We start from the raw sequence: 12,905 nt of genomic DNA, 5'->3' as shown, positions 1-12,905 counted from the left end.
TTACAGTAACAGTGCATATGTATAGCACTGATTACTGTAGTAATGTCACTGGTACCCCCAAAAGTGTCAAAAATGTCAGTCAAGGGTCCGATCTGTCTGCCGCAATGTCGCAGTCCAGCAAAAAAAATCGCAGATCGCCGCCGTTACTCGTTAAAAAAAATGACAAAAAATTTTCCCTTAGTTGGTAAACGCAATAACTTTTGCGCAAACCAATAAAAATACGCTTATTGCGATTTTTTTTTATCAAACGTATATAGCAGAAAACAAATTGGCTTAAAATGTTAAAAAATTTAGATTTTTACATTTTTTTTTGGGGAATTTCATGTGAAAAAAATTTGAAAAATATTGTTATTTTTGCAAAATTGTCGCTCTTTTTTTGTTTATAGTGCATGTTAAAAAAATCGCACAGGTGATCAAATACCACCAAAAGAAAGCTCTGTTTGTGGAAAAAAAAGGACATCAATTTCATTTGGGTACAGCGTTGCACGACCACGCAATTGTCTGTTAAAGTCACGCAGTGCCGAATCGCAAAATAGGTCCTGGTCAGGAAGGGGGTAAAATCTTCCGGGGCTTAAGTGGTTAAGGAAGCAGAGTTCAACTATATTTGTTTAACTAAAAAACAGGAAAATCAAGCATTGAAATCCTTTTTCATAACTTATTTTTAATTTACATGTGTGGTGTTCATACCTCTGGTCTGCAGAGGACACGATATACAGTTGTTACATGTATAATACTTTCTTTACCCTCTACAAGTTAGTTCCAGCTCATGTTCTGATATACTTAGAAGAAGTCTGCTTATATTTTATGGATGTCTGAACTTGGTAATAAAGCACTGTATATCTCCCAGGCCTCCCAGACTAGGGGGCATAACAATTTGCAATGTGCTTGAGCTTTCTATGACTACTTCAGGAAATGTCAATTCCCTAGTACAGCCCCTCCCTCGGGGCATTGGCCAGGTGTGTATGCCATACCTGGCCAATGCTCCTGAAAGCTAGAAATCACTTAGGTAGACACCTCTACTGCAGTGATCTCTACTTGCTTCCAGGTCCCATGTAAAGTGACTGGCCGCATTATTTCTGAACACAGGAGGTTGACAGCTCAGCATGGCCATGATGTCACCCCCATGCTTGTCCACCTCATCCAACCAGAGAATGCTTTGCATTTGTTCCGAAAATACAAAGCATTCTATATGTAGCACACTCCTAGGTAGGTGCTAGAGAGGGAAAGTATTGTTTTGAATCCTGTCTGCTTACCAGAGGGGCTGCAGGTAAATCTATATTGTTCTCTGCCTACCAGAGAGCAGGATCTGTTAGTGAGGTCTTCTGAATGTGCTCAGGTGCACCTCAGTCTGTCTGCAGAGTGTTTCACGCTGGTCCAATAGGGAGGCATGTTGGACAGTGGGAGGAAACCTGACAAATGAGTGCACAGGCATTTGATACAGTCCTGGTGATTTGGAAAGTGCCTCGGTTCATGCTGGGATACTGCAAAAAAGCCAGGAGCACATGTGCTTGGGGCCTTTCGTCTGAATAGCGGAGTCCCGGAGGGAGGGGGCAGCTGCCTCCTCCTCTGTAGAGGTGCCATGTGGCCTCAGGTAGTTGACCTGAGGGCCTAAAGAGCTAGAGAGTAACTGAGCCCAGAGGTCCTGTGAAGCTGACTGGAAAGGGAGACACTGGATGATCTGACTCTGCAGTACAGTGAGTACAGATATGTGACAAGGGGCCTGACCTGAGGGGGGCCACCCATGCAGCCAAACAAGTCAGTGGACAGGTGTCAGTAAAGGGGATGCTATTGAGTGTCCTGAAGAGAATGTAGATCACCAAGTCTATTGCTAGAGAGAGAGCAAAGAGACTTACCCATTTCCATACAAGTGGCAGTATGGTTCAAGCAGTGAGACTGCTTCCACAAGCAACCTGGTGAGGCCAAGTGAGAGTTGTCCTTATCCAATGTACATAGCTCCCATTGGAGTATCCCACTGTTCCCTTCTCCCATCCAAGTTCTACAATAAATACTAAAAACCAAATCCCCTGGACTGTTTATTGAGCGACGAGCCATTGGGAGTAAGGACGAATGTGTGCATTGTACCCTAAGTGACTGTGTGCAGGTAATCAGAGGAGGCCCAATAAGTCATCATACAGCAAGCATTATAGGGACAGTGCTACATATAAATGGTGGCTGTGCTGAGTGCCCACCTTCTGTGTTCAGAACGCTTTAGGCCGGCTGCTTAGCGCCAGACCTAGTGTCTACTTCCGTGAGTTTCAGCTTATAGGGGGATTATCTAGGTATGGTATATGCATAGTTACATTGGCCTAAAGTGGACCAATATAACTATGTTAAAATACACTATATTGCCCAAAGTATTGGGACGTCTGCCTTTACACACACATGAATTTGAATTTGCAGTTATAACAACGTCAGCTCTTCTGGGAAGGCTATCTTTAAAGGTTTAAGAGTGTGTCTATGGGAATGTTTGACCATTCCTCCAGACGTGAGGTCAGGCACTGATGTGGATGAGAAGGCCTGGCTCGCAGTCTCCACTCTAATTCATCCCAAAGGTGTTCTGTCGGGTTGAGGTCAGGGCCTAATGGGCCATGCCCAACCCCTGAAAAACAACTCCACACCATAATCCCCCCTCCACCAAATGATTTAGACCAGTGCACAAAGCAAGATCCATAAAGACATGGATGAGTGAGTTTGGAGTGGAGGAACTTGACTAGCCTGCACAGAGCCCTGACCTCAACCCAAAAGAACACCTTCGGAATGAATTAGAGTGGAGACTGCGAGCCAGGACTAAGACTCGGATGCCATTAAAGTTCATGTGTGTGTAAAGACAGGCATCCCAATACTTTTGGTAATATAGTGTATATTATCCCTGGAATTCAACTTGAGGCCTCATGCACACAGGGCGTTAGAAAAAATGAGATGCAGAGCCACTACCAATGCCAGGAAACAGCAGCTGTAAAAACGTGCTTTTAGTATCTTTTTCCATTGGCGTTGTTGCACGTTTAGCCACGTTCGCTTTTGGCAGCGTTTTTTCTACCTCTATTCAAAATTAATGGTTGCCTATTAACCACCTTTGATACAGCTTTAAGCCCATTGATTTGAATGGAAGTCGCATCCAATCGTATCATGTTGAACCGACTTGTGGTGCGACTTGCGCTCTGAGGATCTTGAGGGGGAACTCCACGCCAAAATGGAAAAAAAACGTGGTGGGGGTTCCCCGGGTTTCATACCAAGCCCTTTTGGGCTTGTATGGATTTTCAGGGGGAAACAGCGTGGGGCCCCCCAAAATCCATACCAGACCCTTATCCGAGCATGCATCCCGACAGGTCAGGAAAGGAGAGAGGACGAGCGAGCCGCCCCACCCCACATACCAGGTCACACGCCCTCAACATAGGGAGGTGGGTGCTTTGGGGCAGGGGGGCTCTGCACCTTGTTGATGGGGACAAGGGTCTCTTCCCGACAACCCTGGGCGGTGGTTGTGGGGGTTTGCGGGTAGGGAACTTATCAGAATATTGATGCCCCCTGTAAAAAGGGGGCCCCCAGATCCAAGCCCCCCCATGTGATTGAGTATGGGGTACAGTGTACCCCCTACCCATTCACCACAAAAAAAGGCAGTGTAGTGCAAATAATGACAAGAGACGGTTTTGAGAAGTCCTTTATTAAAAATCTTTCTCCGATCTTCTCCCTCCGGTCTTCTTCCATCCAGTCTTCTCTCCTCCGTTCTTCTTCCAATTTTGTCCCTCTGGTCTACTCCGCTGCCAACCCAGTCCTCTACCGACAATGTCTCCCGGCTCCATTCTTTGCGGCTTCTTATATAGCGGTGGGGTGTGGCGCATCATCAGGTGATGACACAAGGGGGCGGGGTCTCCTGGTGACGTCACCGGCTGGTCACCCCTCACGGCTATATAAGAAGCTGCAAAGAGCGGAGCCAGCATAATCACGGGAGACATCGTCGGTAGAGGACCGGGTTGGCAGCGGAGAAGACTGGAGGGAGAAGATCGAAGAGGAGAAGACCAGAGGGGAGAAGACCTGAGAGGAGAAGACCAGAGAGGAGAAGACCAGAGAGGAGAAGACCAGAGGGGAGAAGACCAGAGGGAGAAGACCGGAGGGAGAAGACTGGAGGGAGAAGATCGGAGGAAGATTTTTATTAAAGGACTTCTCAAAACTGTCTCTTGTCATTATTTACACTACACTGCCTTTTTTTGGGGTGAATGGGTAGGGGTACAATGTAAATTAAATGTATGACGTGGCTTAACGCTGTATAGGCAACATTAAGCAATGTTTAGCAGCCTTTAGCAGACATTTTTACGACTGTAACGCCAGTTCTCAGAACGCACTGGCCCTGGGTTTTTTTTGCAGCTTGAAAACGCCTATGATACTTACAACTTCAAAACGTCTGTGTGTGCATGAGGCCATTAAATAACATGGAGGGGCGTTTTAAGCTGCAAAAAAAAAAAAACATCTGACGCGCCTAAAAGCAGCTGCAAAAATGCCCTGTGTGCATGGGGCCTAAATATATAAACATCATGGTGCAAAGATTGCCTCACCTCCAGTCTTCTTAAACTGTTCAGTTACTGACTGCAAATGGTCTTGGAAAGCCTGCTCAGCCTTCTGACTGTACTTTGTTTCCCTCTCCCAGTATTCAGGTTCCATTCTCTTCATCCACTCTACCGTAGGAAGATACTGATGGGTGTCACTGTTATAACTCTCTATTTCCTGATCATCCACATATCCGACTATAAAGAATGCAGGCACTTCAGATCCCGGAGAAGAGATTGCTGTTCTATAGTACTGAAGAGAGTGTCCACCTAGGAGAGAGATATATGGGCAAATTCAAGGCAAAAAGGAAATTCTTGGGTGCCGCATCACATTGCAATCATCTTTACACCATATAACTTTAGGACACTGGAGCTCTTTGGTTGTTATGAGTCTGTTACACACAGAGCCGAGACAAGGTCATCTAGTGCCCAGGGCAGCCTCTCCTTCTGCCCACCCCTTGTCCCAGCCCTGGTTACACATCAAACAGTGCTGTATATACTCAGTCTGTGCAAAATTTTGCAAAAAATGACATGTACCAGTATTCAGAGCCAACACATTTTATTTGTTTTACAATAACAATGCATTTTTGTGCATACAATATCACTGCTCCTTAAAATGTACGTTTTGCAGCAATTTGTTTTTGCGCATTGCTCTACACATTGTGCATTATTGTGCACTGTGGTACATTGTAACACAGCTGCTTTCTAAATGCACAGCGAAATGCTAACACGTGCATGCTGTGCTACTGTCATAGGTGTGTGCAGCCTATTACTTTAGGGTGTGCACCCCAAACCTCAACAACAGTTGAGTGCAAAGCAACAAGTCTTTAATTGTTTTAACCGGTTGCCGACCGCCGCAAGTACATATACTGCGGCGGTCAGCCCCAGCCAGGCAAAGTGACGTACCCGTACGTCACTAGCCTGGGAGCCAATAGCGGGCGAGAGCGCGCCACCGGACGCGCGCCTGCCTCGGCTTGTTCACGGACACCTCCGTGCGTGTGACCGGCGGACCCGATGTCCGCCGGTCACTCGCTATCGTCCGCTGTGAAGGGAGAAAGGCAGGCGGCTGATGTAAACAAAGCCGCCTGTCATTCTTCCCTGTGTAAAAGCACTGATCTAACGGTCCTGCTATGTAGGACCGTTGATCTGTGCTGTTACACACACAGCCACATCCCTGCACAGTAAGAAGCACGCCCCTAGGGACACACATAGTCACTGCATCTCTAATAAAGTTAACCCCTTCCCTGCCAGTGTCATTTTTACAGTAACAGTGCATATGTATAGCATTGATTACTGCAGCAATGTCACTGGTACCCCCAAAAGTGTCAAAAATGTCAGTCAAGGGTCCGATCTGTCCGCCGCAATGTCGCAGTCCCGCAAAAAATGTCCCGCAAAAAAAATCGCAGATTGCCGCCATTACTCGTTAAAAAAAAAAAACACTAAAAATGACAGAAATCTTTTCCTTAGTTAGTAAACGCAATAACTTTTGCGCAAACCAATCAAAATACGCTAATTGTGATTTTTTCTTACCAAACATAGGTAGCAGAAAACAAATTGGCCAAAAATGTAAAAATTTAGATTTTTACATTTTTTTTGGGGAATTTCATATAAAAAAATGTGAAAAATATTGTTATTTTTGCAAAATTGTCACTCTTTTTTTTATTATAACGCATGATCAAAAAATGGCACAGGTGATCAAATACCACCAAAAGAAAGCTCTGTTTGTGGTAAAAAAAAGGACGTCAAATTCGTTTAGGTACAGCGTCGCACGACCGCGCAATTGTCAGTTAAAGTCACGCAGTGCCGAATCGCAAAATACCCCCTGGTCAGAAAGGGGGTAAAATCTTCCGGGGCTTAAGTGGCTAAATTATTTTTAGAAATTTTATTTATTTATTTATTTTTTTTCTTATATTTTCTAACTGCCCTTTTGGGGGGCTTTGGTAAAATAATAGGGTTTTACACAGACCCCTGATGTACTACAACTAAGACTGAGGACAGGATGGAGTGCAGATACTAGAACTGATCCTAGCACAGCCAGAGGGAGGGAGAGGAGGAGAAGCCAGCAGTGCTGCATGAGGAGGAACAAGAGGATCGGTATCTGCAATAAGGCAGGAGAGCCAAGAGGCAAGTGCCTAGACTCCCCTTTTGAACGAATAGAACACTGGCCTAATATAGGAGGGCAGGCTATACCGCCTTATCATCTCCCTGGTGCACGGTGTGATTAGGGTGTGCCCAGGCACATCTGGCACACCCCCTGTGCATGCCTTTTGCTACTGTGCACTTAGATAATGCATGTGGCCTGCAGCCTGGTACTGCAAAGTATTAGTGTAAATAGGCCCTAATTCAAAGCTTTCATTCACCTAAATTTGATTTCTCTTAAGTTAGATTCACATCATGCATGCAATTCCATTCTTTTTGAATAGCAACAACTAGATAAATACACCTTCAATGCACCTGCATTGCAACGCATAGTAATGCTCTGCTGTGTGTAATGGTATGATGCATACCACGATTGAAAAAATAGTGTAGGTGTATTTTCTGGTCTGTTGTGCTGCGCTGACAGAATGTTCAAATAAATAGTCTTAGCACTGTTACATAGATAAGAGTTGCACTAATTAGAGTCGGTTCACACTGGGGGCGACACGGCTCCTTACTACTTCGGGGTGACTTGTGCATTACCAGGCACCACGACTTCGGAGCGACTTGCAGGGACTTCACATAATGGAAGTCTATGCAAGTCGCTCCGAGGTCGCCCCGAAATAGTACAGGACCCTTTTTCTAAGTCGGAGCGACTTGTGTCGCTCCTATTAGAACGGGTCCTATAGCGGTCAATGGACCGCGAGGGAGCGCGACTTGTCAGGCTGACAAGTCGCCTGACAAGTCGCGGTAATGTGAACCGAGTCTTAGAGAAAATCTAAATCTTATACAACAAACTACAAAAAAATAAAAAGAGTCCCACAATTATCCATGTGAGAGTCCACAGCACATCAAATATTCCACCCAAAAGTTCTTAAAAAAGGTCCCAGGATAGATTCAAAACCTCCACTGATGGCAACATAACGCAGGTTTACCAAACCGATATGACCCCCTAATCATAGAGAAGTCATAAATGGCATGTGTAAAGATATTCCACGTCTGTCGGATCTCTCCCACTCCTTCTCTAGGTCCGGAGATAACATAGATCACCGCATCCAGCCATCCGCCACATTAGCACAGAAAGAGAATGAGAACAAATGCCCCATATAGTGTAAAGTCATCCAGCAACATTTATCTATCAGAATATTGCACTTACAATTTGTTCAGGGCAATTGCGCATCGAGAAAAACACACTCAGGCTGGCAGCAAATGGACAACTTATGGGTCACTTCCGGTTGTGCAAAAACGTCAGCATGTATCTCTGCCCTACATATTTCATCATATGTGATGTCTTCTGGGGCATAGATTGTCTTAACACTGTGCCTATTAATGTGTAACTTTTAGGCCAGGACGGGAGGGCAGAACAAATATACTTAGCTGGCAGACTGCATGCTAGGCATTGGAGCTCCTCAGGATCACTGCGGTGGGCATGCTGGGCATTGCAGTCCATCTGCCTCACTGCAGAGGGCATGCTGGGCATTGCAGTTCCTCAGGATCATTGCGGTGGGCATGCTGGCCATTGCAGTTCCTCAGGATCACTGTCGTGGGCATGCTGGACATTGCAGTTACTCAGGATCCCTACAGCGTGCCCACTGTAGTGATCCTGAGGAACTGCAATGCCCAGCATGCCCACGACAGTGAGGCAGATGGACTGCAATGCCCGGCATGCCCACCGCAGTGATCCTGAGGAACTGCAATGCCCAGCATGCCCACTGCAGTGATCCTGAGGAACTGCAGTGCTCAGCATGCCCTCTGCAGTGATCCTGAGGAACTGCAATGCCCAGCATGCCCTTTGAAGTGAGGCAGAGGGACTGCCAGGGGCGTTGCTAGGTGGGAAAAAGACCAGGGGCTTCAGCCCGAAGGTAAATTTGATAACCCCCTCCCACATTTTAAAGGAAGTCCCGCCCAAGCTCCTCCCACATTTAAAAGTACCGCCCAAGCTCCACCTAATGCCCCCCTCAGTCAAGGGTCAGTCAAGGGGTGGTATGTAGAGGAGTACAGGGGGTCAGACATGGGGAGGAGAAGAGAGGAGAAGGTCAGACATGGAGAGGAGAAGAGAGGAGAGGAGAGGAGAGGAGAGGAGAGAAGAAGAGAGGGTCAGACATGGAGAGGAGAGGAGAAGAGAAGAGGAGAAGGTCAGAGATGGAGAAGAGAGGAGAGGAGAAGAGAGGGTCAGACATGGAGAGGAGAGGGTCAGACATGGAGAGGAGAGGGTCAGACATGGAGAGGAGTGGGGCAAGCATGGAGAGGAGAGGAGAAGGTCAGACATGGAGAAGAGAGGGTCAGACATGGAGAGGATAAGAGAGGAGAGGGTCAGACGTGGAGAGGAGAGGAGAAGAGACGAAAGGGTCAGACATGGAGAGGAGAGGAGAGGAGAAGAGAGTAGAGGAGAGGGTCAGACATGGAGAGGAGAGGAGAGGGTCAGACATGGAGAGGAGAGGAGAGGGTCAGACATGGAGAGGAGAGGAGAGGGTCAGACATGGAGAGAAGAGGAGAGGGTCAGACATGGAGAGGAGAGGAGAGGGTCAGACATGGAGAGGAGAGGAGAGGGTCAGACATGGAGAAGAGAAGAGAAGAGAAGAGAAGAGAAGAGAGGGTCAGACATGGAGAGGAGAGGGTCAGACATGGAGAGGAGAAGAGAAGAGAGGAGAGGGTCAGACATGCAGGGGAGAAGAGAGGAAAGGAGAGGGTCAGACATGGAGAGAAGAGGAGAGTAGAAGAGAGGAGAGGGTGAGACATGGAGAGGAGAGGAGAGGGTCAGACGTAGAGAGGAGAGGATCAGACGTGGAGAGGAGAAGAGAAGAGAGGAGAGGGTCAGACATGGAGAGGAGAGGAGAGGGTCAGACATGGAGAGGAGAGGAGAGGGTCAGACATGGAGAGGAGAGGAGAGGGTCAGACATGGAGAGGAGAGGGTCAGACATGGAGCGGAGAGGAGAGGGTCAGACATGGAGAGGAGAGGAGAGGAGAGGAGAAGAGAGGAGAGGAAAGGAGATGAGAGGAGAGGGTCAGACATGGAGAGGAGATGAGAGGAGAGGGTCAGACATGGAGAGGAGATGAGAGGAGAGGGTCAGACATGGAGAGGGTCAGACATGCAGATGAGAAGAGAGGAAAGGAGAGGGTCAGACATGGAGAGAAGAGGAGAGTAGAAGAGAGGAGAGGAGAGGGTCAGACATGGAGAGGAGAGGGTCAGACATGCAGAGGAGAAGAGAGGAAAGGAGAGGGTCAGACATGGAGAGAAGAGGAGAGTAGAAGAGAGGAGAGGGTCAGACATGGAGAAGAGAAGAGAGGAGAGGGTAAGACATGGAGAGGAGAGGGTCAGACATGCAGAGGAGAAGAGAGGAAAGGAGAGGGTCAGACATGGAGAGAAGAGGAGAGTAGAAGAGAGGAGAGGGTCAGACATGGAGTGGGAAGGAGAGGAGAGGGTCAGACATAGAGAGGAGAGGGTCAGACATGGAGAGGAGAAGAGAAGAGAGGAGAGGGTCAGACATGGAGAGGAGAGGAGAAGAGAAGAGAGGAGAGGGTCAGATATGGAGAGGAAAGGGTCAGATATGAGAGGTGAGGGTCAGACATGGAGAGGAGAAGAGAGGAGAGGGTCAGACATGGAGAGGAGAAGAGAGGAGAGGGTCAGACATGGAGAGGAGAGGGTCAGACATGGAGAGGAGAAGAGAGGAGAGGGTCAGACATGGAGAGGAGAGGGTCAGACATGGAGAAGAGAGGGTCAGACATGGAGAAGAGAGGGTCAGACATGGAGAAGAGAGGGTCAGACATGGAGAAGAGAGGAGAGGAGAGGGTCAGGCATGGAGAGGAGAGGAGAGGGTCAGGCATGGAGAGGAGAGGGTCAGACATGGAGAGGAGAGGGTCAGACATGGAAAGGGTCAGGCATGGAGAGGAGAAGAGGAGAGGGTCAGGCATGGAGAGGAGAGGAGAGGGTCAGGCATGGAGAGGAGAGGGTCAGGCATGGAGAGGAGAGGAGAGGGTCAGACATGGAGAGGAGAGGGTCAGACATGGAAAGGGTCAGACATGGAGAGGAGAAGAGAGGAGAGGAGAGGGTCAGACATGGAGAGGAGAGGGTGAGACATGGAGAGGAGAGGAGAAGAGAGAAGAGGGTCAGACATGGAGAGGAGAGGAGAAGAGAGGAGAGGGTCAGATATGGAGAGGAGAGGGTCAGACATGAGAGGAGAGGAGAGGGTCAGACATGGAGAGGAGAAGAGAGGAGAGGAGAGGGTCAGACATGGAGAGGAGAGGAGAGGGTCAGACATGGAGAGGAGAAGAGAGGAGAGGGTCAGACATGGAGAAGAGAGGGTCAGACATGGAGAGGAGAAGAGAGGAGAGGGTCAGACATGGAGAGGAGAAGAGAGGAGAGGGTCAGACATGGAGAGGAGAGGGTCAGACATGGAGAGGAGAGGAGAGGGTCAGACATAGAGAGGAGAGGGTCAGGCATGGAGAGGAGAGGAGAGGGTCAGGCATGGAGAGGAGAGGGTCAGGCATGGAGAGGAGAGGAGAGGAGAGGGTCAGGCATGGAGAGGAGAGGAGAGGGTCAGGCATGGAGAGGAGAGGAGAGGGTCAGACATGGAGAGGGTCAGACATGGAAAGGGTCAGGCATGGAGAGGAGAAGAGGAGAGGAGAGGGTCAGACATGGAGAGGAGAGGAGAGGGTCAGGCATGGAGAGGAGAGGAGAGGGTCAGGCATGGAGAGGAGAGGAGAGGGTCAGGCATGGAGAGGAGAAGAGAGGAGAGGGTCAGACATGGAGAGGAGAGGAGAAGAGGGTCAGACATGGAGAGGAGAGGAGAAGAGAGGAGAGGGTCAGATATGGAGAGGAGAGGAGAAGAGAGAAGAGGGTCAGACATGGAGAGGAGAGGAGAAGAGAGGAGAGGGTCAGATATGGAGAGGAGAGGGTCAGACATGAGAGGAGAGGAGAGGGTCAGACATGGAGAGGAGAGGGTCAGACATGGAAAGGGTCAGGCATGGAGAGGAGAAGAGGAGAGGAGAGGGTCAGGCATGGAGAGGAGAGGAGAGGGTCAGGCATGGAGAGGAGAGGGTCAGGCATGGAGAGGAGAGGAGAGGGTCAGACATGGAGAGGAGAGGGTCAGACATGGAAAGGGTCAGACATGGAGAGGAGAAGAGAGGAGAGGAGAGGGTGAGACATGGAGAGGAGAGGGTGAGACATGGAGAGGAGAGGAGAAGAGAGAAGAGGGTCAGACATGGAGAGGAGAGGAGAAGAGAGGAGAGGGTCAGATATGGAGAGGAGAGGGTCAGACATGAGAGGAGAGGAGAGGGTCAGACATGGAGAGGAGAAGAGAGGAGAGGAGAGGGTCAGACATGGAGAGGAGAGGAGAGGGTCAGACATGGAGAGGAGAAGAGAGGAGAGGGTCAGACATGGAGAAGAGAGGGTCAGACATGGAGAGGAGAAGAGAGGAGAGGGTCAGACATGGAGAGGAGAAGAGAGGAGAGGGTCAGACATGGAGAGGAGAGGGTCAGACATGGAGAGGAGAGGAGAGGGTCAGACATAGAGAGGAGAGGGTCAGGCATGGAGAGGAGAGGAGAGGGTCAGGCATGGAGAGGAGAGGGTCAGGCATGGAGAGGAGAGGAGAGGGTCAGGCATGGAGAGGAGAGGAGAGGGTCAGGCATGGAGAGGAGAGGAGAGGGTCAGACATGGAGAGGGTCAGACATGGAAAGGGTCAGGCATGGAGAGGAGAAGAGGAGAGGAGAGGGTCAGACATGGAGAGGAGAGGAGAGGGTCAGGCATGGAGAGGAGAGGAGAGGGTCAGGCATGGAGAGGAGAGGAGAGGGTCAGGCATGGAGAGGAGAAGAGAGGAGAGGGTCAGACATGGAGAGGAGAGGAGAAGAGGGTCAGACATGGAGAGGAGAGGAGAAGAGAGGAGAGGGTCAGATATGGAGAGGAGAGGAGAAGAGAGAAGAGGGTCAGACATGGAGAGGAGAGGAGAAGAGAGGAGAGGGTCAGATATGGAGAGGAGAGGGTCAGACATGAGAGGAGAGGAGAGGGTCAGACATGGAGAGGAGAAGAGAGGAGAGGGTCAGACATGGAGAGGAGAGGGTCAGACATGGAGAAGAGAGGGTCAGACATGGAGAGGAGAAGAGAGGAGAGGGTCAGACATGGAGAGGAGAAGAGAGGAGAGGGTCAGACATGGAGAGGAGAAGAGAGGAGAGGGTCAGACATAGAGAGGAGAGGGTCAGACATGGAGAGGAGAGGAGAGGGTCAGACATGGAGAG

The 12,905-nt window shown here is 49.2% G+C and overlaps 1 protein-coding gene across 1 annotated transcript in view; it reads right to left on the bottom strand.

Moving 5' to 3' along the window:
* Positions 1–12,905, bottom strand: part of LOC309559448 (class I histocompatibility antigen, F10 alpha chain-like) — a 62,323-nt gene that overhangs the window by 32,657 nt on the left and 16,761 nt on the right. Inside the window, exon 2 of the mRNA XM_082262715.1 lies at positions 4,548–4,808. Coding sequence (XP_082118841.1) covers positions 4,548–4,808 — 261 coding nt within the window. The remainder of the gene's footprint in view (positions 1–4,547; positions 4,809–12,905) is intronic.

Source organism: Pelophylax lessonae (genome assembly GCF_965119305.1).
Source record: "Pelophylax lessonae genome assembly, chromosome: 7".
NCBI classification, from domain to species: Eukaryota; Metazoa; Chordata; class Amphibia; order Anura; family Ranidae; genus Pelophylax; species Pelophylax lessonae.
The sequence above is the reverse complement of the archived record's forward strand: the minus strand, read 5'-3'. Positions and strand labels throughout refer to the sequence as shown.